The sequence below is a fragment of the Trichomonas vaginalis genome, chromosome VI, assembly GCF_026262505.1.
Source record: "Trichomonas vaginalis G3 chromosome VI, whole genome shotgun sequence".
Lineage (NCBI taxonomy): Eukaryota > Parabasalia > Trichomonadida > Trichomonadidae > Trichomonas > Trichomonas vaginalis.
Window position 1 is genome coordinate 17,567,704 of NC_067208.1, and position 22,271 is coordinate 17,589,974.

A 22,271-nucleotide genomic window follows, 5' to 3' on the forward strand; every position below is an offset into this window, starting at 1 on the left:
TTTTGAGAGAAAATGCTATTTAATTCAAATAAAACGTAAAATCTTGATAATTAGTGCATACTAGGATTATATCTAATTTATTCAATTTTTTGTGAATGATCAAAATTAACAATTGATTTTACAATAATATTACTAATTAAAATATCTTTTAAATTTTAAAATTAAAAAAAAATCACAAACAAAAATTTATTTGAAATGAGTGTGCCGTAATATAAGTGAGATAATTTGTCGTTTTAGAATTATTTTGCTTTATTATCATTCGAAAAGTAAGAAAAAATAAAATGAAAAAAAATACATGGGCGCCTTTATGAAATTGACAATGAAATACTATCTAGTGAGTAAAATATAAGCAATGTATCGATCCCAAAACTAATAACAACCACATTTTCACCATCAAATTTTTTTCAAAATCAAAATAATGAAGAAAATTTTATTGTTTTACTATTTGCAAGAATGGATTTTGAAAAAATTTTGGAAAAAGAAAAAGAAAGAAAAACATGCAAACATGCCAAATCAAGCAATTTTGCTAATTAATCATCGCATTTTATTTAAATTATTCATGATAAATGAATTTTATGCAAAATGTATTGATTAATAGACGATAATTCAAACATTTATTTTTAAAGTATATCTACAAACATTTAATATATATAATATAATCTATTTGGTAAAAGACATCATGTCTAGAGACATTAAACCTGATGAATCAGATTCCATGGGTATTGGGAATCCATTATGCAAGAGTTGATTGTTAATTTTAACTTGATGCATCATTTTTCGAATTGATTGTCTCAAACTCTCTTCCTTTGCCGTTGCCGACTCTCTAAGTTCAGAGTACTGCTTTTGCATATTATTCAATTCGTCCAGCAATGTAAGTTTTTGCTGAACCAAGGAAGCAATTGATGCTTCATATTCTTGTTCATAATAGTATGTATTTTGATCTTCGTAAGCGGTTTCGCTTAGTGGTTCTTCAATTTCATAGGATTTATTTGATATTTGCTGTATTTCTGAAATTATTTGATCAAAAAGCTCAACAGATTGATTAATTCTAAACGTGAGGCTTTGTATGCTGTTATCAAGGTAGTTCAATTCCTTTGAACTTGCCTTTTCGAAGTCTTGATTGCGAGATTGCAATTCTGCTGATTGTTTTTCATTATTTTGCAAGATTTTTGTTATTTGAGCCTTGTATTCGTTCACGTCTCGCTCAATGATAGCGTTAGATTCTTTAAATGTAGTAATGTTTTGGTTGAGTTTTTTGATATCGTATTCTGGATAGGAACATATAATCCGTCCCAGTTTCATTTTTGATTGTAAGCTTTTATTAATTTCGTTCGCTGCTTCTAATGTGGAAGATGTGTTAAAATTTGGCCGCATTTCGGATAAAATTGTCGAATTTAACTGTGATAATGAATTCATAAGTTCTTTTGATTCGAATTTCAATTTTTGATTATCGATTTGGGAAATACTCGGCTTATGAACGTGAAAATTAATATCAATGTCAGAATATAAATCAGTTTCTTTGTAGTTTAATAATTCGGTCATGTACTCTCGTTTTTGCTTTTCATTTTCAATTTCAAATGATAAAGTGTCAATTTGAGTCTTAAGTTGAGCATTTGACTGACAACATTCAATTAAATCACTCATAAGATATTGTATGGATGAATGTGCAGTTTGGGATATTGAATCTTTTATCTGTTCTTTGATTAATAATAATTCTTGATTCGTTAATTGAGTGTTTTTAATATTTTTCAGATTTTTCTGCATCTGCTTTGCCTTCTGACGAAGTTCATATATATCAAGCTCGAGTTTACGTATTCGGTTTTTAGATTTCCGACTTTTACTCGAATTACTTGGTTTTGGGGATTTCTTAGAAAAGAAAGTGTTGTACGTAGACGTAGAATCAGTTGAGGTTATGTTTCCTATATGAACTATTGTCTCTGTCGCTGATCCTGTAGTTGCAGAAGACATTAGCTGTCACTTTTCATTTTGCACCTTACATTTCCTTTTTTTCATTAGAGAAGATATTTGTAGTGAGTAGGCATACATCAAGCTCACTCACTTTGTGAACATTTCTCGCTCTCTGCCCGATCAATGACCAGAGAATCGCAACAGAATTAAACATTTTAGAAAAAAATTTTCGCTTAGCTTGAGAATTTTTGATGAAAATGCCTTTAATAACCTTCTCTGCATTTTGTAATGCGATTCAACACTTACTTAACAATAAAAATTTAAAATTAAAGTTATGTATTATCAATTTTGATTGATGAACCGATTTCTTCTTTAGATTCCTTTAGCAACATGTCACTTTTTGGCCGTGTGGAAAGCTCGTTTTCAAAGGTAGTAAGCATTTTATAATCTTTTTATAATCTTTGAAGTGTTTACCCAAAAGGATATAAGGGATTGTTTGTGATTCAAGTGCTTATTATAAGAACATCATAATATGAAGAATATCTTTGAGAGATCTTTTTGGTGAAAAAAATTTTATACATTTTCTCTAAAATCTATGTAATTTTGATTGTACATATTATGCTTATAATTTGTGTCGTTTATATACAATTTTCTATTGAATCAAAATTTTTATAAAAAATAATTTTTTTTATAAATGGATTCGTCTTTATTAGCAAATATTATCAAGAAAGCAAATGCTAATGAAGATTGTAGCAAGGAAATCAAAACAGCTGCAAGTAATCTCACAGAACTATCACAACAAAATGAATTTTATCAATTACCTATTCCAATCATTGCCAGAATCATGTCGAGGAAATCTTCCATTGGCGCAAACACAATCACACGCATAATAATGAAAATAAAGGACTTTCAAGCCAAAGATTTAATGGATGACGTCGAAGAAGCTCAAAATCAATTAAAAGCAACAATGGTCAGAAATACCGCATTGCAATTAGAATTACGTCTAGCACTTGAAGAAAATAAAAATTTACACGATCAACTTGAAAAACTTAAGTCAGACAATTTAATATTGAAGAGTGAAAATCAAAATAATGTCAGCTATGAATTAGACGAGACAGAGGTACTTCCTATCGAAAAACCGAGCGATTACGAGCCAAATATCTACAAAGCATGTGAAAAAGGCCTTTTGTCATCAGTCAAATATACAATTACAAACGAAGACTTCGATGTTAACACTCCAAATGAGACAGGCGACATTCCACTTACTATTGCTGCTTTCAACGGTAAAGCAGACATTGTCAATTTTCTTTTACATGTTGGGGCAGATATCGAATACACGAATGCCTTTGGAAACAACGCATTGATGGAAGCATCCCAAGGCAACAGACCAGATACTATTAAAGAATTGATTGCTTTTGGAACTCCTTTAGAAGCAACTAACCCTAAAAACAAAAGAACAGCCTTAGACATCGCAGCCGATGCCGGCGCGAAGAACGCAATCGAAGCACTTGTCCTTGCCGGTGCAGAAATCGAAGCTAAAGGCAAAGACGGGCTCACACCTCTTTGCATTGCCTGCAAAAACGGTAACAAACGCGTTACTCCAACATTAATCAACTGTGGAGCGGACATAAATGCCAGGTCACCAGATGGCCAGACTCCTTTGATACTCGCAAGTGCGGCAGGAGCATTAACAATTGTCAAAAATTTGGTTGACAAGGGAAGTAACATTTCTGATGTAACGGATTCCGGTGACACCCCCTTATTAATGGCTTGTTCAAATGGCGCTGATAATGTTGTCACTTTTCTCCTTGAAAAAGGTGCCAGCATTGAAGTTCGGAACAAAGATCGAAAAGGTCCAATGTATTTAGCAACACAGTCAGGAAGTGAAGACACTGTTTCCATTCTTTTACAATATGGATGCGATGTAAATGAACGCGGAAAAGATAACGCAACTCCTTTGTATGTTGCTGCTCAAAATGATTACATTGAGATTGTGAAATTACTTCTTTCTAAAGGTGCTGATGTAAACTTAATGACTCGTTATGGAGATACTCCTTTGATCGAAGCTTGTGGAACAGGATCTCTCGAATTAGTTAATTTACTTATAGAAAACGGTGCTGATTTGGAACACGCAAATAATGGAGGTGAAACAGCTCTGACTGCTGCTTGCTCTGAAGGAAGAGCAGAAATTGTGGCAGCGCTCATTGCAAAAGGAGCTAAAACTGAGAATAAAACAAAATATGGAAATACACCTTTGCTGGAAGCTGTGTCAGAAGGAAATGTAGAAATATGCCAGGCACTTTTGAATGGAGGAGCGGATATAAACGCTCTGAATAACATGTCTATGAATGCTCTGCATATAGCTGTGTCAAATAGTGATGTGGAAGTGATCAAACTGTTAGTTGAGAAAGGAATAAATAAGAAACAAGTGGATGATGACGGAAAAACTCCACTAGATTTAGCCAGTGAAGACGAAATTAGGGAATTGATTAAGTAATTATATATATGTGTATATTTAGCTTTTATTTGTTTTAATTTTTTACGAATATGATGTTTTTATACAGAATAAAAAAATAAAAATCTTACAATTGAAAAACCAAATTTCATATTTTTTTAAAGGAGAAAAAGGCACTGTAAGAATTCAATTTCTACCGTCCTAATTTGTAACATAACCTTATTTTTTTCAAACATTTACTTTCTTGGTTAAGAAAGACATCTGATAATATTTTATAATTATAAATGGTCAATCATTCAATTTTTGAATACAATCTGAATAAAGTGTCAAATTATACCATGGAAATTTTCATCTACTTTTTATTCATTTATTCCACAAGTATTGGATCTCTTGGGTTCCTAGATGAAACTAATCAAACTGTTGTTAATTGTACATGGGACCTTGTTGATGCTTTGATACCAAATACGGTGTTAACAATAAATCAAAATGTCTTTGAAAAGTGTAAATATAGTATAAAAACTCTTACATTTGAAGTAAATAGCCGCGTTCTAAGTATCAGCAAAAATTGCTTCTCTGGTACATATCTGGAAACTGCAGATCTCAGTGAATGCAAAGAACTTACACTACTTAACAAATCTGTCTTCTATTGGTGCACTAAATTGAAATCAATATTGCTTCCTCCTAAAATTTCCACAATAGGGAGTTTTTGCTTTTGTTATAATTCTGTATTAAGGGTGCACCCGTATGTACGTTTATTTGAGAGGAGGAGGATTACCCTCTCAATTTTGAGGGATTCGTTAGTTTATTTTCTCGATGAATATGCAATAAAATTTGATTTTTACCTTATCAATATACTTCATATAATATACACATGTTCATGTAAAAACTTTTTTCCAAAATCCTCAGGAATTAAGGGATTTTTGAATTTTAAGAATTTTTTTCGAATTTTTTCGAAAAAAAAATATTTTCAGAACAGCCTTAACGGCTAAGATTTAGGAACAATGTTAAGTATCAAAAAGAAAGGAGGTCTGATATAGACAACATATATCGTTGAAGGTTGAAAAAATCTCTAATATTTGAGCCCAAAATTTCAAATTTTAATTTTTTGAAAAAAGAGGCCACCCGTATGTACGTTTATTTGAGAGGAGGAGGATTATATTTTTGAAAGGGTGAAACATTATGAATATGTTAATTATATAATAATATGTATTATTATAAAAAAGAAAAAATAAAGCACGTTAAAATTTTTCTTTCTTGATTTTTTACAAAATCTACTTAGAATTATGCAAAATATGACTAAATAATTATAAATTAAAAAAAAAAAAAAAAGGCATTGGGGGTTCCAGGGCTGCGCCCTCTACCCCCCTGAAGATGTTTAGTATAACATGCAGTTTATATAAAATGAGGTTTTTTTTGGGGTGTGGGGGCTTCCAGGCACTTCGTGCCTTCTAGCCCCTAAAATTTTTTGAAAGTCGTTGCTGTTAACTTTTTGGTAGAGGACTCAAAATAGTAGAACTATGTCCGGACAAGTAAGGGTCTATCGTCGCTACAGAAAAGTTACGGGCGTTCAAAGAAATATACTTTGAGAGACTCTTTAGAAACTTTAGACGTTTTACATAACCATCCATGCTTTTACTTTACATCCGATAAAAGTGGTTTGGAAACCGTTATGAGATGGTTAGAGGACAAAGTCTTTACGATGAAGAAGAACTTGACAAAGTCTTTACGATGAAGAACTTGACAAAGTCTTTACGATGAAGAAGAACTTGACAAAACATTGACAAGAAAGTTCATGACAAAGTCTTTACGATGAAGAAGTCTTGACAAAGTCTTTACGATGAAGAAGTCTTTACAAAACATTGACAAGAAAGTTCATGACAAAGTCTTTACGATGAAGAAGAACTTGACAAAACATTGACAAGAAAGTTCATGACAAAGTCTTTACGATGAAGAAGAACTTGACAAAGTCTTTACGATGAAGAAGAACTTGACAAAGTCTTTACGATGAAGAAGTCTTTACAAAACATTGACAAGAAAGTTCATGACAAAGTCTTTACAAAACATTGACGAAGAAGTCTTTACAAAACATAGACAAGAAAGTTCATGACAAAGTCTTTACAAAACATTGACGAAGAACTTGACAAAACATTGACAAGAAAGTTCATGAAGAACTTGACAAAACATTGACAAGAAAGTTCATGACAAAGTCTTTACAAAACATTTACAAGAAAGTTCATGACAAAGTCTTTACAAAACATTGACAAGAAAGTTCATGACAAAGTCTTTACAAAACATTTACAAGAAAGTTCATGACAAAGTCTTTACAAAACATTGACGAAGAAGTCTTTACAAAACATTGACGAAGAAGTCTTTACAAAGTCTTTACAAAACATTGACGAAGAAGTCTTTACAAAGTCTTTACGATGAAGAACTTGACAAAGTCTTTACAAAACATTTACAAGAAAGTTCATGAGAAATTAGATGAAGAACTTAACAAAGTCTTTACGATGATTTTAGATACGATAAGATAGAATATGAGAGAGGTCCTATAAACCGGAGAAAGTGTCATATAAACATCTGTCAAAAGCCTCTTTTTAACTTCACTTAAATGTCACGTAAGAATATACGTAAGAATATACGTAAGAGGAAGGGAGCATTGAAACATCCAATAGTAAAACTGACACCACAACAACAGTTGCAACAACAAATGCTGAATGACCCCACTATGTTGCAACAAATGTCAAGCAATCCTATGCTTTTAAACCGAGTTGTTGGTGCACAGAGTGGAGGTTTAAGAGCGGCACTTTTAGCGAAAATGGCAGGCTATGGTGGAGCTGCAGACGGAACAGCATATAACCCTCAAAGTCAAATGAATTTGAGTTCACTCAAAAATCAAATAACAGATGTCAAAAAGTCAAACATAGACATACAGAAGCAAATAAGTGAAAACGAAAAGAAACTAGAATATGACAGACACACAAAGAAACTCAATGAGTTAAACGTAGAGAAAAAGAAGAAAGAAGAACAACTGAAAGAACTAAGTACAGAGGAATATGCGAAAAAAGTGTCAGAAAAAGCAGCAGAAGTAGCAAAAATGGAACAAGATGTCATAAATTTGAAAAACCATACTACTCGATATAAAGTACTGAAAGATGAAGAAATAAAACAAAAAGCCCTGAAGACATATATGGATAGCGATGAGTATAAAAAAGAAGTTGAAGCAACTGTAAAGGCAGAAAAACTTTTACAGTTGCAAAACCAAACCGTACAGTATGAAAACTTAGCACAAGAAAGTAAAAATAACGACGCGGCTATGCAAAAGGCAATGAAAAGCTCAGAATATATAAAAGCTAACAATGACTGGTTAGATGCCCAAGCCAACGCTAAAGCAGCCCAACTTATAGGGTCAATAAGGACAAAAATACAAGCGGATGAAGACAGTTCAAATGAAGCTTTAACAAATGCTGACTTTAAGAACGCCTTCGAAGCTCTTCATAGTAAGGTGAAACAAGTGAACGATTTCTCATCTGGAAAGAAACTGAAGTCTGAAGGTTTCGACAAAGAGTTAAAAGAAGTAGCACAAAATATGACGAAAATAACAGATGCAGCAACGAGACAGGCAGTTCAAAGTGCCTATGACGCCGTTAGAGCAACTGTTGTGAAAAGTCAAGAAAAAGAGTTACAACAGACCAAAACAGACCTAGTAAATGCTTTCTTAAAAACGAAAAGTCAGGTAGGACATTACGCTGCAGATGGAACATATGTGCCAGCTGGTGGAACATATGTGCCAGCTGGTGGAACTTATATACCAGCTGGTGGAACTTATATACTAGCTAGTGGAACTTATATACCACCAAACCCTCCAAGAGAAGCACCTGCACCAGGACTACCTAAAACATTTACATCGTCACATGGACACAGACACAGGCATGCACCAAAACCAACACAACAACCAGCACAGCAACCAACACAACAACCAACACAACAACCAACAGTTCAAAACCCTGCACAACAACCACCTCCACAACCAGAGCAAGGACATAAAAGAAGTAGAGAACAAGGAAACCAAGAATTCTTAAAAAGGCTTAAGGAAGACTATGGTTACCCAGATAGTATTGACTTTAGTGACAGATATAAAGAAGCTATTAGAAAGTTCAAGGATGGAAATACTGACCCGGACCTATTTAGCTTTATGGCTCAGCACCAAACGGATATAAATTCAAACCTGGAAATACAAGCTCGCTAAGGGATATGATTTAATAGCATATCATCCAAATGACATGAACGAATTTACTCCGAGATATTTGATGTCAGAGCTAAATGACAATTCAACTCCCGTCATGAAACGCGTAAAAAATAGAGACGGAACGAAAGAAGAAAGGTTTTATGAGTCCGGATGACTTAGATAGGGAAATTGTTTGAAAACGGTCTCGGAATATATGAAATGCCAGCAGATGAGGTACAAGAAACTCCACAGGAAGAAGTTCAGATACAACCAGACATGGAAGAAATAGTTCAGCAACAACAGCTAGAAGAGCCTGAAGGAAACGAACAAGTCCTTCCTTTGGAAACTAACTTCACAGAACTAGATGAAGATTTGGAACAGCCGAAAAATCTTGACCTCAACAAGAGTATGCGGAGAATATGGAATATTTCCAAGAGTCTAAAAAAATTCGCTGACATAGTAGAAGAATATCGAAAAATGTCGCCGACATACAAAAGACTCCAACACAAGATGAAAATATTCAGCATAGAATGGAAGCACTGAAAGAAAATGTAACACAAATACAAAAACCCTTTTTACTTACGAGCATTTAACGTTCAATCTTTCGGATGAACTCGGTGAAAATAAAAGGTTAAATTTCAAGAAAAAAACATATAGAAATGAAAACATTGATTTAAAGTTCATTCAGAACCTAGCCAAGATGAAACAAACCTACTTTTGTTTCTGCAGACGATGGAACTACAATGAGATAGGGGTCATAAAGCTAACCCGGATAAGGTGGTTCATAAACTTTACAACCACAATTCCAAGAAGTTGTAGACGCAATGGAATTGAATGGTGAACGAGACATAGCTGGATAATTTAAGCGCGGCTTTAATGCCATTGAAAGATATGAAACATGCAGATATTTTGGACCAGTATGAAATGAACATGGCTGATGGAAATATAACACCTGACGTTCTAGAACATTTATCTCAAAGAAACTACACAGAACCATAGAGATGGTATATTTGGTGAAGAGATTTAGAAAGAAAGTTAGGGAGGGAGAAGGAAGAGAACCTATTGTACATGACCTTGCAAACGAAAGTTTACAAAATGTCATAAAAACTTACTTTGCAGACAATGAACCGAGAAGAAGGATGAATATTTAAGAAAATTCAATTGGACAGTACCAAATGAAATGTTAGTATTGAAAAAACATGTTCCTTGACAAATAAAACCAACTACAGAAATAAACGACCGCAAGACTGAAGATTGGGGTAAAAGCTTTCCCATTCACAAAGATAGTTGGTAACATGGAAGAAAACCAGAATGGCTACAAAAACATATATTTGGAAACGAGCATATTCCATATGGACAGGCACTGTTTGAAGAGCTTGAACCGGAAACTCAGGAAAGAGTCATGCAAACAATACGCAAAGACTCAAATACAAACTATGACAAACTCTTTCTAGGATATTGGTTACCTGAGATGGGCGACCAGAGCCCAAAGCAAAAAGGACATGGGAAATTTACAACATACTAGGTGAACATGAGGCAAAGATGGCAACAACTTGAAGCAGAGGCAAGTTACCAAAGCGACACCAAAGAAGAAGAGTAGAACAAAGTGAAAGTAGTGAAGAAGTAACTTCATCTAGTGAAAGTAGTGGCAATGAAGGAAAAAGAAGAGTTAAAAACTCAGTCAGGAAGAAAGTAAAGCTTGGTCCACGTGGGTTCTATTATGACATATAAATCCAACTATTCTATATTTTTACCCATATGAAATGTACGCCGCTCAGAATATAACGCCAACAGTTTTGGATGCCATGAATGGAAATGTTTCCGAATGGTATAACGAATGCGACAATGCCATTAGAAGGTCAGAAATAGTTCCTGGAACTTACGAATATACAACTGCTGTTTCTTATGGAAACGTAGGTGAGTTTGGAGAAGGTTCTTCAACAACAGTAGATATTGCTTGCGACAGGTTTCATATAATTTCTATTGACAACTCTTTCTTATACGTGGAACAAGACATTGAAATAAAACCTTCTGCCAAGTTGTCTGACAAGAAAGGTTGCAATGGAATTTTCTATGTCGGATACCAATATGCTCCAGAAGTTTTTCATGGGATATAAGATATATTCTAACTCTGACTTAGTTCAGACAGTAAATGGGCAAACTATGAATGGTTCGCTTTGAGAAACTCAGTACAACCACAAGCTAGAGAACAAACAGACCAGTATGCAACTATTGAGAAAATAAGACTTGACCCTAACGTTCCAGAAGTTTATGTTAACCTTTCTGGACAAACTGCAGCAGCAGTAACCAAAGTAAAATTGAAAACTTAGAGTTCCTTTGTCATCTTTCCTCATCTTCAGGTTTTAAGATACTTGCCAAACTGGGCAGGAAAAATTTCTATTGAACTTACTCCAAGCAAAAATAACTTAGTCATTGCACCAACGCAAGACCCATTCAGCATTGCTGTAGCTGGAACTGGTGGAGCCAAGTTCTGTGACTTTTGCAAAGACAAAGTTGACTTAGACTTTGGTTTCTCAAACCTCAACACTGAAGTAAACTACTACTTCAATGCTGCTGGAACTGCTTGGACCCAGTTAAGTTCACATGCGAAAAATTTGAATGCAAGAGAATAGAAAGCAGACTTGCAGTCTATATGTTGGACCCAGATATTTCAAATGCTTTAGCTGCCAAATATATTGCAGTTCCACTTATGTTCCCTATACACCAAATATCTGTCAAAGACTTTGCAGGTGAAGTTGGAAACCAAAGTGCTGACCCAGGTGCAAGAACAGATATTGCCTTAACAACTGCAATGAAACATGCAGATACTATGTTTGTACTGTTCAGACGAACTATAAATGACTATTCTTGTTTCTACAACCCCGGTATTAAATATCATATAAACATAGATGGCAAATACTATCCAAGAGAAGAATATTCTACAGTTGAGGATATGAGGTCATACAACTTGACATTAGATGCTATGAACTTTAACAACAACTTCACAACAACCATTAACCCTGAAATGCAAAGTTCTATTATGCCATATGTGAAAGTATGGACCCATACAGGAGCTCAAAACACTCAATATACAAATGGAGACCGTTCAAACTTTTGGCTTGGCATTCCATTTGCTGACTCAGAAGACTTTATGGGTGGTATTTCAACTGTTGGTACAGTTCAAATACAATATACTGGTGACAGAGACGGTCCAGATGAATTGAAAGCAAAGAAGTTTACAAAACCAATAGCACTTTTCACGGAAGATGCTCTTTTGAAGATTCGTTCGATGAAACCTGCTGGGGCTCCACAGATTGGTATAACGACAGCTTCCATCGAGCAGATTTTGGCAGCAGGTCAGTAAGTTGTTCTTGAACTGACTTCTCTCCGTCAAATATTGACAGTACGCCAGTTTTGATATAATATTGTATTATAAACTTACCTTTAGAAATATCTGTAAGTTTTGTTGTTATATTTTTGTCTGCTTCAAGAACTTTCACCATTTCAGTTATACCAACTTTCTTTGCTTTATGAAAATATTTTGGTTCAGCAAAGACTGCTATTCTATAACATTTTCCATTGTTTGTATAAAGAACTATTCTGTCAATGAACTTGTATTGTTTGTGTGTGTAAACTTTGTTCTGCTTCAATTCGAAGAGATACTCAAATACGTCCATCTTTTTATTCTAAGTAAAATGTCATTTCCGAAAAATAGAAGCGTAAGTGTTTCAAAAGGTTTAATGGCGATGGCAGATGTGAAGTTAAATTCACCAACTCAAACAAACAGTCAAAGTGTTGTTGTCAATGTCAAAGAAAGAGATGTTGAAGTGGGGAAACCATACGAAGACGAAGATGGTATAACAATAGTTCCTGTAAAAGAACAACCAACATATCCTGAAGTTAGCAGAGACTTAAGTTCTGTTGCAGATATTCGAAACGACTACCAACAACTTAAAGACAAACTTAAAACTCAGGAGAAGATTTGTCAGGCTTTGGGTATAATGTTAAACTTGGTTGAGCACAACCCTGTAAAAGTGAACTCATATGTCATCGCACCTCATGAAGTTTTGAAAGAACTATTGAAACTTTTGACAGAGGCAGACGATATATAACATCAAAAGAAATAGAACCCGACATTGCTTGCTGTGGTGTTTCATATAATGTCATTGACAAGATATACGTTATGAAAGGAGGTGAAACGTTGAACTTAAAATATAGTTTCCCAGACGTCATAAAAATATTTGACGACCACAACATTTCATTAAAGTTTGTTTGCTAAGTAAATGGCAGAAGACATAGTGGTTTATACTATTACGACTAAAAACCCTGAGTCATATAATTCTATAACAACAAACTTACAAAGTCCTCAAGGACGATATTGTAAACTGACCTTAAACACGATGACGACTAAAGCCTGTTTTGCTCTTTTGACACCAGAAGATTTTTTGTTGTGAATGGTAAAAAATACTTCTTTGAAGATACTTACTCAGATATACCACCAACAGGTTTTGTTGACTTATTTAATACTTTAAGGACGGATGTAACATGTGCTGCAACTAGAGCAGGTTTCATTATGTTTGGATGTCCGACTGAGTTTAGTATAAACGATATGAGCTATAATACAAAACTTATATCTGGTTTTTACTACCAACAGTTTCCTATAACAGGAAAAGGTGTCATACAAGGTTTGTCTGTTCCATTGACTTTAAGTACACCTATTTTATATATTGTTTCAAACTTAGGTTCAAAGTGCTATTCGAATGTCGACAGAAAACTACTATGACCAAAAGATACTCATGCGTATAAACAACACTTTCTCTGCTGGTTTGCCTATTGTTCATTCGAATGCAGAGTTTTAGCTTTAGTAAAACTCAAACACTTTGGCAAACATAAACTTAACCTTAGTTGACGCAAACTTTGTTCTGTAAAACTTTATGTCCTATGTATTTGTCAATGACGGCAGAAAGTTTCGAATTGGAAGATGCAACTGGTGAAAGTATTGTATTACAAGAACAACTTCAACAACAAATAGCTCAAGAACAACAAATGCAACAAATGGAACAAATGCAACAAATAGCTCAAGAACAACAAATAGCTCAAGAACAACAAATAGCTCAAGAATAAAAAAAATATTTTTTTTTATTTTTATAAAAAAATGTACAGAATAGACGTTTCAGATTTTTATGACTTCCAAGCGTTCAGAAATATGTGTCCATTTAGAGACTATAACAAAGCAGTCGAGAATTTGAAACGTTTAGTCATTTATGTCGACTCTGCCCCAGAATGTTATGTCATGAAAGAATGGGATGTAGTCTTTAACAAACCTAAAGCGACAATAGTTTCAGAACAAGAATGTAAACAGAAACTTAAGAAAATAAAAGTCGTACAAGTTGGCATGAAGATGTTAGATGCTTGGGATATCTTATTGTCAAAACTTGAAGATTTTTCAGTTCGTGGTATAAAGTTCTATACACCTTCTCCAAACTTCTATTCTATCTTCACTGGATATAAATACGAACAAGTAGAATGGAAAGAAAATGTTATAGAAGCTTGGTTAGACCATGTCAAAGAAATTATATGCAATGGAAACGAAAGAGTCTATGAGTATATCTTATGTTGGTTTGCAAACATCTTACAACATCCAAGTGCTAAAAATGAAACTGCTCTCATTATAATTGGAAAACAAGGAACTGGTAAGAACACTTTCTTTACAGATATCTTATGCAAACTGTTAGAAGGTTATTCGAATCCGAATATGACAAACTTAGAAAACATCTGCGGTAAATTTAACTCTTCAATAGAGAATATGAAACTTATAGTATGTAACGAACTTCAAAGTATAGATACAACAAAGGTTTTAAACTCAGATGCTTTGAAGAGTCTTATAACAGACAAAGTTGGAGTTGTTGAAAGAAAGTATAGAGACCAAAGAGTTTGTGAAAATGTTGCAAATTTCATCATGGTTTCAAACAACGCTGTTCCGATGAAGTTAGAAAGTTCTGACAGAAGATATGTAGTTGTCAGAACGTCAGATTCTCATATGCAAGATACAGAATATTTTGACGACTTAGCAGAAACTTTGACATCTGACTTTTACAACCACTTGTTCTCATATTTCATGACATTAGATATTTCTAAGTTCAATCCAAGACAAATTCCACATACCGAAGAGAGACAAACATTGTTAGAAGCAAACAAGAGTGTATATGAACTGTTCATAGATGAAACTGACTTTGAGTGTTTAGATGAAAGGTCATTGTACGATTCGTATAAACAGTATTGTCAAGAGTATGGTTATATGACAGCGTCTAAACGAACATTCTTGGCAAATGTCAAAAGTCTTTTAGACGTACAGAATGGTGTATATACAAAGAAAAATTTTTCTGAGTAAATTTTAAAAAAAATTTTTTTTATCCGATAGAAAAGATGACGAAATTCATCTCAGTAAACAAGTACATGTCAGGACTTAAAGAAGAACTAGACCCATTCACATATTTGAATGTTTACTTCTACCATTTTGAAAAGTCTACATTTGACAAAGTTTGGAACATCGAACCAGTTAAGTTTGCTATTGTGACTAAAAATGGTGCGAAATTTGAAGACTTAGACATAGAAGGTTTGTTAACAGTCAAAGAAAGTTTTGACAGAAGGTTTTCAAACCTTAAAGAAGGCAAAGCATACAAACTTGTTATACCTTATGAACCAAAGAAAGCAGACGACTATGAATATTATGAGTCTAAGATAGTTGAAGTTCAAGGTAAATTGGGTAAAAAGATTTTAGAGTCTAAGCCAGTGTTTGCTCCTAAAGAGGAAGAGAACATTGACATTGACCCAGAAATGTTCTAAAAATAAAATTTTATTTTTACATGTCAAATTTCTTTTTCTCTGGCTTGGTTCTTTCTTCTCTTCTTCTACTTTCTTTTCTTTCTTTTCTCTCTTCTTCTTCTCTGGTGGAGTTATGTCAAACTTCTCAGAACCATATTTTTGTAAAAGTGCTTTGTCATTTAATAGCTTCTATTCTGTTTTCTATTTCATTTTCAAGAACAGCGCATGTGTCTTCTTTGCATTCTAAGAAGTTTTGTTGGACTTCATCTCTCCAAGAGGCGTCATCTCTGTCAACAAGTCTGTCATTGACAAATTTTAAGACTTCTCTGCTTAAGGTTTTATGGTTCTTGTCATATTCCCAGAAACAGAACTTTAGAACAAATTCCCTTTCTTGTTTACACTATGTAAGATTTTATGGTCGACAGATGTTTTGCTGTCGAAAAGCTTGTCTCGAATATAGATAGCGAAATCGCTAGACATTTCCTAAAAGATAAAAATTTTAATTTTTCTAAAATATGTTAGAAAAAAAGTTTGCTGACATTGACAAGAAATTTGAGAATGTTTTAAACAAGAACAAGAGGAAGTTGGAAAATGCTCAGATAAAACCCATACATGACAAGTTCCTATTTGCTCAGAATGGTATAACAGGTCTAATTGCACCACCTGGGTCGGGTAAGACTTTCACTTATCTTAAAATGGCTGCACAACAACAAGAACTAGATGAGAAGAACCCATTCTATGAGTTAGTAGTCATTTGTAGTACTTCTGGTCAATTTGACCAAACCGTCAATTCGTTCAAAGATATTATAAAAAAGTCTAAGTTAGTATGTATAAAAGACTCTGAGTTGTTAGATTGGATAAAGAAGTACCAAAGAAGAGTTTTGAAGTACAATGCTATAAATGAGTATGTCAATTCGAAGTTTAAAGACCCAAAATGAGGAAATGCAGAGAATATTAGAGAAGAAACACTTCAGAAACAAACAGAAAGAGATAGAATACATTTCGAAGAAATTGCAATCTTACGATTGGAAGACTTACCCTCATAGATGTCTTCTTATCTTAGATGACTTTGCTTCTCATCCTTTGTTAAAGAATAGAGAACAAGACATGTGTCGAATTCTTAAGAAGCTCAGACACTTTAACATTTCAGTTGTCATTTGTGTACAGACAGCCAAGAGTTTAAGTAAGGATGTAAAGAGAATACTTACTGACATTGTACTTTTCCCCGGATTGTCCGAAGACGATTTCATGGAACTTATGAAAGAGTCCATGGCAGGTAAGTTTGACAGACATGAACTATGGGAGAAGTACAAAGTCATACAAGACCCTCATACTTCTTTCAGAATTCATATCTACGCAAACAAAGTTCAAATTGTAAAAAGTCAAGCGTAAAAAATAAATGGTTCATTTACTCTTCTTCTTTGAAGTTGTCAAAATACTCTGTTATCTTTTCCTTCAGTAGCGGTAAGTCTTCTTTGAATGTAAGTATTGTACAACCTTTCATATCATAGTGTGTTTGAGGTAACGTATCTTGAACTATCTGTTTAACATCTTCATTTGGTGTCATTGAAATCGGTAAGTTTTCGCGATAGAACCAATTTCTGTCAGATTTGTAAATCTTAGCAAGGTCGTAAAAGCTTTTGTTGTTTCTTCTGACTAAATGCAACATAACCATATCTCTGTCTTCTTCATTTTCCATCTCTTCAGTGTAAATCATATACTTATAGTTCTTTTCCTTTCCTTTTGGTACCGAACGTGGTATTCTTTTCTGTATGTTTTTGTCTTTTGCTTCAATGACTTCATCTTTTGCTTCAATGACTTCATCTTTTGCTTGAAGTTTCTTTTCCATCTCTTCACGTTCTTGTCTATGAATTTCGTCAAGAAGTCTGAAAATATACCAAGCGTAACGAGGTGAAGCCCACATTGCAACAGCATTTACAAGAAGTCTATGTACATAATATCCTCTTAAATTTATTGGCAAATTTTTACGATTTTCATGTGTTTTATGCAAGGCCGAGAATTCTCGGTCTAGAGAAATTTCACTCAAAAGTTCTTGTGTGCTTTGGTTTTTGAACCAGTCGTCTGCGTGTTTAGTATCTGGAGCAAAACATGCATTCAAAATACTTTGCATTTGGTACATGTCATCTTTGACCGAACGAATGAGACGGAGTTGTTTGTTATACTGAACCCACTCATATTCTTCACTTATGGCTTCATGAACGATAGCAGTTGTTGTGTTCTCTGTTGTTGACATTTCTGTTCTTATATACAAAATAAAAAATAAAATAAAATAAAAAATAAAATAAAAAATAAAATAAAAAATAAAATAAAAAATAAAATAAAAAATAAAATTAGCGTTATTTTCTATCTTGTATAAAAGACCAAAAATAAACGCTTTACATGTATTTTTCAGCAACTTCGTCAAATAATTTTACAGCTTTCTCTATCTCATCTACTTCAAACGTTTCTTTACCTTTCGTGGGAGCACCATACATTTTCTCAAACTTTTCAAGTAGTTCTGTTTCAGCAGCTCTCATATCATTTACAAACACAACCTTGACTCTATTGACTGTACTGTCATATCTTTGAGTTATATTATATGTTCTTCCTATCTTATATCTCTTTGTATTGAAGTCCTTCGGTTTCTGAACGATGTAAAGTAAGCCTTCACTGCAACGTTCCGTATCGAATGAACCATATGTTATGAAATTATATCCAACAACTGGGTCTAACCATAACAAAACTATCGGTATAAGACTTTTGTCGATGAGATATGCTGTAGTTCCACAGAATCTTACCGATATCATAAGCTCAGGATTTCTTGTCAAAATTTTCTGAGTTGAAGCAATTCCAACCCAATGCCATGTTTTCTTTCCAGATGGTGTTAGAATGTCTGACAAAGAATATTTGTTGTATTTCTTTGAGTATCTTACGTTTAAATCACCTATTCTAACCACTTTGGTGTCATTGTCTATCTTTTTGACTGTTTCAAACTCAGTGTTTGTCATTTCCTGTTCTTACATACAAAATAAAAAAAAATATTTTAAAAAAACTAGCGTTAATTTTATTTTTTCTATCTTGTATAAAAGATATGATTTCATAGAGTTTTTTTACGATTTTCATGTGTTTTATGCAAGGCCGAGAATTCTCGGTCTAGAGAAATTTCACGATTTTCATGAGTTTTGGCGACTGGGGTTTTTTACCTACTCGCAATTTTTCACGATTTCAGGGATTTTTTTACGAAGTGCAAAAGTTCTCTTCGTCAAAAAATAACAGTTATATAATGAAAAAGTGTCATTTTTTTCATGTCAGAAGACTCGAAGGTGCAACACTTCCAAAATACCGACGAACTCAGAAGAGCAGCATGGCAGTATGTTCTTGACAACTTCTTTGAGTTCTCCAGGTACACCTTGGAAAATGCTGAAGAACTCCGACACAGAGAATTTGGAGAAATTGCACTCCAATACTACATTGACAAACAAAGGGTAAAATAAGACTAAAAACTTAACGTTTAAAAAGTGACATTTTTATGAGCTCCGAGTCACCGAGAAAACTTGGTCAGATGTTAGCAGCTTACTTCCCTGAGGAGGATGGAAGCGTTACATACGTAAGGTTCAAAAACAACGAACCTGGAATTGCGTACAAAATTCGCAATTACATGACCATGGAAGAGTACGAAAGGTTCCTACAAGAGAAACCAGCTCTAAACAACTCAGAAAAGAAAGAATAAAAAGTTTAACTCGTAATTGTTTATTTTTTTACTTGTATGGGCAAGCTGCAAGAATGAAGTCGACTATCTCAGTTTTTGTCTTGACGAGCTGGACGGCTCTTGCGAGTACGTCTGTTTTGCGGTCTCCAGCTGGTGTCTGACCTTCGTAATTGCGCATGTTCTTGAGAGCTCCAACTGTAAATGATTGTAGGATGAAGAGTCTCTCAGACTGCTTGAGGTAGTCGTCTCTGTCTTTGACCGAATCTGTGGTACGAGTCGAATCGGTCGATTTGAGGGAAGAGACTGAAAGCCTGTCGTCTTCCATTGGAGCTGTAGCATACTCTTTGCGTAAGCGGTTCAGACCTTCTTCGAAGTCTTGGTCTCTCTTCGATTGGGATTGAGATTGGAATTGCTGGGGTGGAGCTTGCTGGAACATCCAAGGGTTGGGGAAGTAAGGCATAGGTTGAGGAGGGTAGTTCGGGAAGCCTTGTGGTGGGTAGTAACCTTGAGGTGGAAATTGGTAGTAATACGGAGGTACTTGCTGGAACTGAGGTACTTGCTGGAACTGAGGTGCAGGGGCTGGTGCTTTAGGTTCTTCTGGTTTGGGAATGGACTCGGTTGGTGGGACGTCGGACATTCGTTTGTGGCTTAACCGTCGGACCACAACGATAAAAATCTCTGCTACTAGCAGTACTGCTACTGACAGTAGCAGTACTTTTACTGACAGTAGCAGTACTTTTTCTGACAGTAGCAGTACTTTTACTGACAGTAGCAGTACTTTTTCTGACAGTAGCAGTACTTTTACTGACAGTAGCAGTACTTTTACTGACAGTAGCAGTACTTTATCGTCGAAAACCCGAGTATATAAGAATTTCCGAAAAAGTGACACCCAAAAAGTGACACTTTCAATAGGGGGTAACACTTAAAAAGTGACAATTTAAAATTCACAATAAATAAAAATAATAATTTTTTTAGTCTATTAAATTATTCTTTTCTTTGAAATCCTCCAAAAATTCTTCGAAATGTTCTAAAATATAATCTGGAGAATTATAACAAAATTCATTAATTTCTAACATATACGTATCTAACAATTCATTTGGAATTTCAAACGATCTTAAATATGTAATTGAATTTTGTATCTTCTCATTTATTTGAGAAAGTTTTTCTTCAGCATTTTCCAATAAAAATCTTAATGGATTCAAATTGGCTTCTTGATTCTGAACAGAATTTAATACTTGGTATAAACGTGATTGAACTTCTCTTTTCAATTTTGTTTATAATCTGTCAATCGAGGCTCGCGAATTCTAATTGAAGGAATAAAACCTGTTTGAAGTAAATCGTTTTTAATACGATAAAAGTAATTGGGTGCAACTTCTTCTAAAAGATTTTTGACAAAAACATCAATTCTTTGATTTTTAACGCAGCCAAAATCGTGATATTTTATCTTTTTAAATAAAGATTCAGAAACGTTATTCACAACGGTTAATTCATTTGGTCTGGCAGCGGCTATCCACATCATAGCCAACAATTCCTTATACAAAATTCAAAAACTTGGGTGCAATCAGTTCTGATTGCACCCAAGTTTTTGAACTTTCTTGAGGGAATTAAAGGGTGAGAGATTTATAGTCTATCTATATATCTCCCACCCTCTAATTCCCTCCCTGACAGCGGGAAACTTTGTCTGAATGTTAAACTATTCAGACAAAGTTTCCCACTGTTTGCGAAGGAATTGTTGGCTATGATGTACTGATTCATGATCAGTACAACATAGCCAACAATTCCTTATATAAAGTTCAAAAACTTGGGTGCAATCAGAACTGATTGCACCCAAGTTTTTGAACTTTCTTGAGGGAATGGAAGAGTAAGAGGTATACATTATGAATATATACCTCTTACCCTTCCATTCCCTCTCTGACAGCGGGAAACTTTGTCTGAATGTTAAACTATTCAGACAAAGTTTCCCGCTGTCAGCGAAAGAATTGTTCCATCTGGTGCATAGAGTGTGAATCTATGCACCAAATGGAGCAAGTCCCTCGCGAAATTGCCCAAACTTGCGTCGCATTTCAAAGATTGTGACCCAAATTTTGGCGATTTCTAGTAGAGATGGAGTATTTTGAGTCACTGACCTATATGCAGTGGCTCAAAGGGCTCCATCTCTACTTTGAAGCAAGGAAACTTTCCTCGAAATTTTGATAATTTGAAGAAAGTTTTCAAGCAATTAACAAAGGATTACTCGCTATGAGGTAAAAATTCTAGATTTTCACCTCATAGCGAGAGCTTCCTTTCATTGCTTGAAAACTTTCCCGCTTCAAAATTGGGAAAGGGCTGTAAAAGTCGACTCCGATACCAGCAGGTACCAGAGTATTTAAAAGAGAAGCCCTCGTACAAGTTTCTATGAAGACCTTCTCATTCAAGAAGATCTTAATAGAAAATCGTACGAGGGCATTGGAAACTCGCGTCTGTACATGTTGGTACCAGAGTGTTTGAGATTTGAAGACTCTGGTACTAACATGTACCAGAATTTATGATGAATTTAAGATGGACCATTATAAAATGGTAGCGGTTTGTTTCAAAAAATTTTAGATGAGATTTGCATAGATATAGATTATATGATTTATACATATGAAAAATAATATATAAAAATATAATTTTGAGATAATTATGTAAATAATATTATAAATATTTGAATTTGAGGTATAATTTTATAGTAAAATATATTATAAAGAGTATTTATATAAATATTGTAAAATAATATAAGTAATAAAAATTGAGACCCCCTCCCTGTTTTTGATGTTTTGTCACTTTTTCGGTAATTCTTATTGTTTCCTTTTTCTGACAGTAGCAGTACTTTTACTGACAGTAGCAGTACTTTTACTGACAGTAGCAGTACTTTATCGTCGAAAACCCTCTCAAATTTTCCTTTTTACTGCTACTAGCAGTACTTTTACTGACAGTAGCAGTACTTTTTCTGACAGTAGCAGTACTTTTACTGACAGTAGCAGTACTTTTACTGACAGTAGCAGTACTTTTTCTGACAGTAGCAGTACTTTTTCTGACAGTAGCAATGGTCGAGGTCGAACCTACCGACGAGGCAATTTACCTAATTGAAATTAACGAGCTTGTTAAAGACTTCCTCAGGCAGAATGTAA

The 22,271-nt window shown here is 34.3% G+C and overlaps 9 protein-coding genes and 1 pseudogene across 10 annotated transcripts, besides 4 other annotated features; 6 read left to right on the forward strand and 4 right to left on the reverse strand.

Moving 5' to 3' along the window:
* Positions 1-660: 660 nt before the first annotated feature.
* On the reverse strand, positions 661-1,968 carry TVAGG3_0883430 (uncharacterized protein; the record flags this gene model as incomplete). Its single annotated transcript, XM_001316615.1, has 1 exon — positions 661-1,968. One exon carries the CDS (start codon positions 1,966-1,968, stop codon positions 661-663), a length of 1,308 nt encoding a protein of 435 aa, XP_001316650.1.
* Positions 1,969-2,021: 53 nt separating this feature from the next.
* Positions 2,022-2,110: a mobile genetic element.
* A 492-nt stretch (positions 2,111-2,602) lies between these two features.
* On the forward strand, positions 2,603-5,208 carry TVAGG3_0883450 (ankyrin repeat domain-containing protein 39-related family; the record flags this gene model as incomplete). The annotated part of the gene is made up of 1 exon (XM_001316614.2): positions 2,603-4,405. One exon carries the CDS (start codon positions 2,603-2,605, stop codon positions 4,403-4,405), a length of 1,803 nt encoding a protein of 600 aa, XP_001316649.1.
* Positions 5,209-9,275: 4,067 nt separating this feature from the next.
* Positions 9,276-22,271: part of a mobile genetic element that runs on past the window's edge.
* On the forward strand, positions 10,352-11,952 carry TVAGG3_0883470 (annotated as a pseudogene). Its single transcript has one exon. A coding segment is annotated over exon 1 (1,601 nt).
* TVAGG3_0883480 (uncharacterized protein) lies at positions 13,795-14,979 on the forward strand (the record flags this gene model as incomplete). The annotated part of the gene is made up of 1 exon (XM_051250514.1): positions 13,795-14,979. One exon carries the CDS (start codon positions 13,795-13,797, stop codon positions 14,977-14,979), a length of 1,185 nt encoding a protein of 394 aa, XP_051085989.1.
* On the forward strand, positions 15,015-15,434 carry TVAGG3_0883490 (protein of unknown function, DUF4108 family; the record flags this gene model as incomplete). Its single annotated transcript, XM_051250515.1, has 1 exon — positions 15,015-15,434. The coding sequence occupies one exon, from the start codon at positions 15,015-15,017 to the stop codon at positions 15,432-15,434; it is 420 nt and encodes a 139-aa protein (XP_051085990.1).
* On the forward strand, positions 16,425-16,805 carry TVAGG3_0883500 (protein of unknown function, DUF4106 family; the record flags this gene model as incomplete). The annotated part of the gene is made up of 1 exon (XM_051250516.1): positions 16,425-16,805. One exon carries the CDS (start codon positions 16,425-16,427, stop codon positions 16,803-16,805), a length of 381 nt encoding a protein of 126 aa, XP_051085991.1.
* Positions 16,910-17,667, reverse strand: TVAGG3_0883510 (KilA, N-terminal/APSES-type HTH, DNA-binding family; the record flags this gene model as incomplete). The annotated part of the gene is made up of 1 exon (XM_051250517.1): positions 16,910-17,667. A coding segment is annotated over one exon (758 nt), but the record flags the coding sequence as incomplete, so codon positions are not given.
* On the reverse strand, positions 17,810-18,220 carry TVAGG3_0883520 (organellar and viral DNA polymerase type B; the record flags this gene model as incomplete). The annotated part of the gene is made up of 1 exon (XM_051250518.1): positions 17,810-18,220. One exon carries the CDS (start codon positions 18,218-18,220, stop codon positions 17,810-17,812), a length of 411 nt encoding a protein of 136 aa, XP_051085993.1.
* Positions 18,481-18,656: a mobile genetic element.
* On the forward strand, positions 18,943-19,143 carry TVAGG3_0883540 (uncharacterized protein; the record flags this gene model as incomplete). Its single annotated transcript, XM_051250519.1, has 1 exon — positions 18,943-19,143. The coding sequence occupies one exon, from the start codon at positions 18,943-18,945 to the stop codon at positions 19,141-19,143; it is 201 nt and encodes a 66-aa protein (XP_051085994.1).
* TVAGG3_0883550 (uncharacterized protein) lies at positions 19,172-19,759 on the reverse strand (the record flags this gene model as incomplete). The annotated part of the gene is made up of 1 exon (XM_051250520.1): positions 19,172-19,759. One exon carries the CDS (start codon positions 19,757-19,759, stop codon positions 19,172-19,174), a length of 588 nt encoding a protein of 195 aa, XP_051085995.1.
* Positions 19,981-21,948: a mobile genetic element.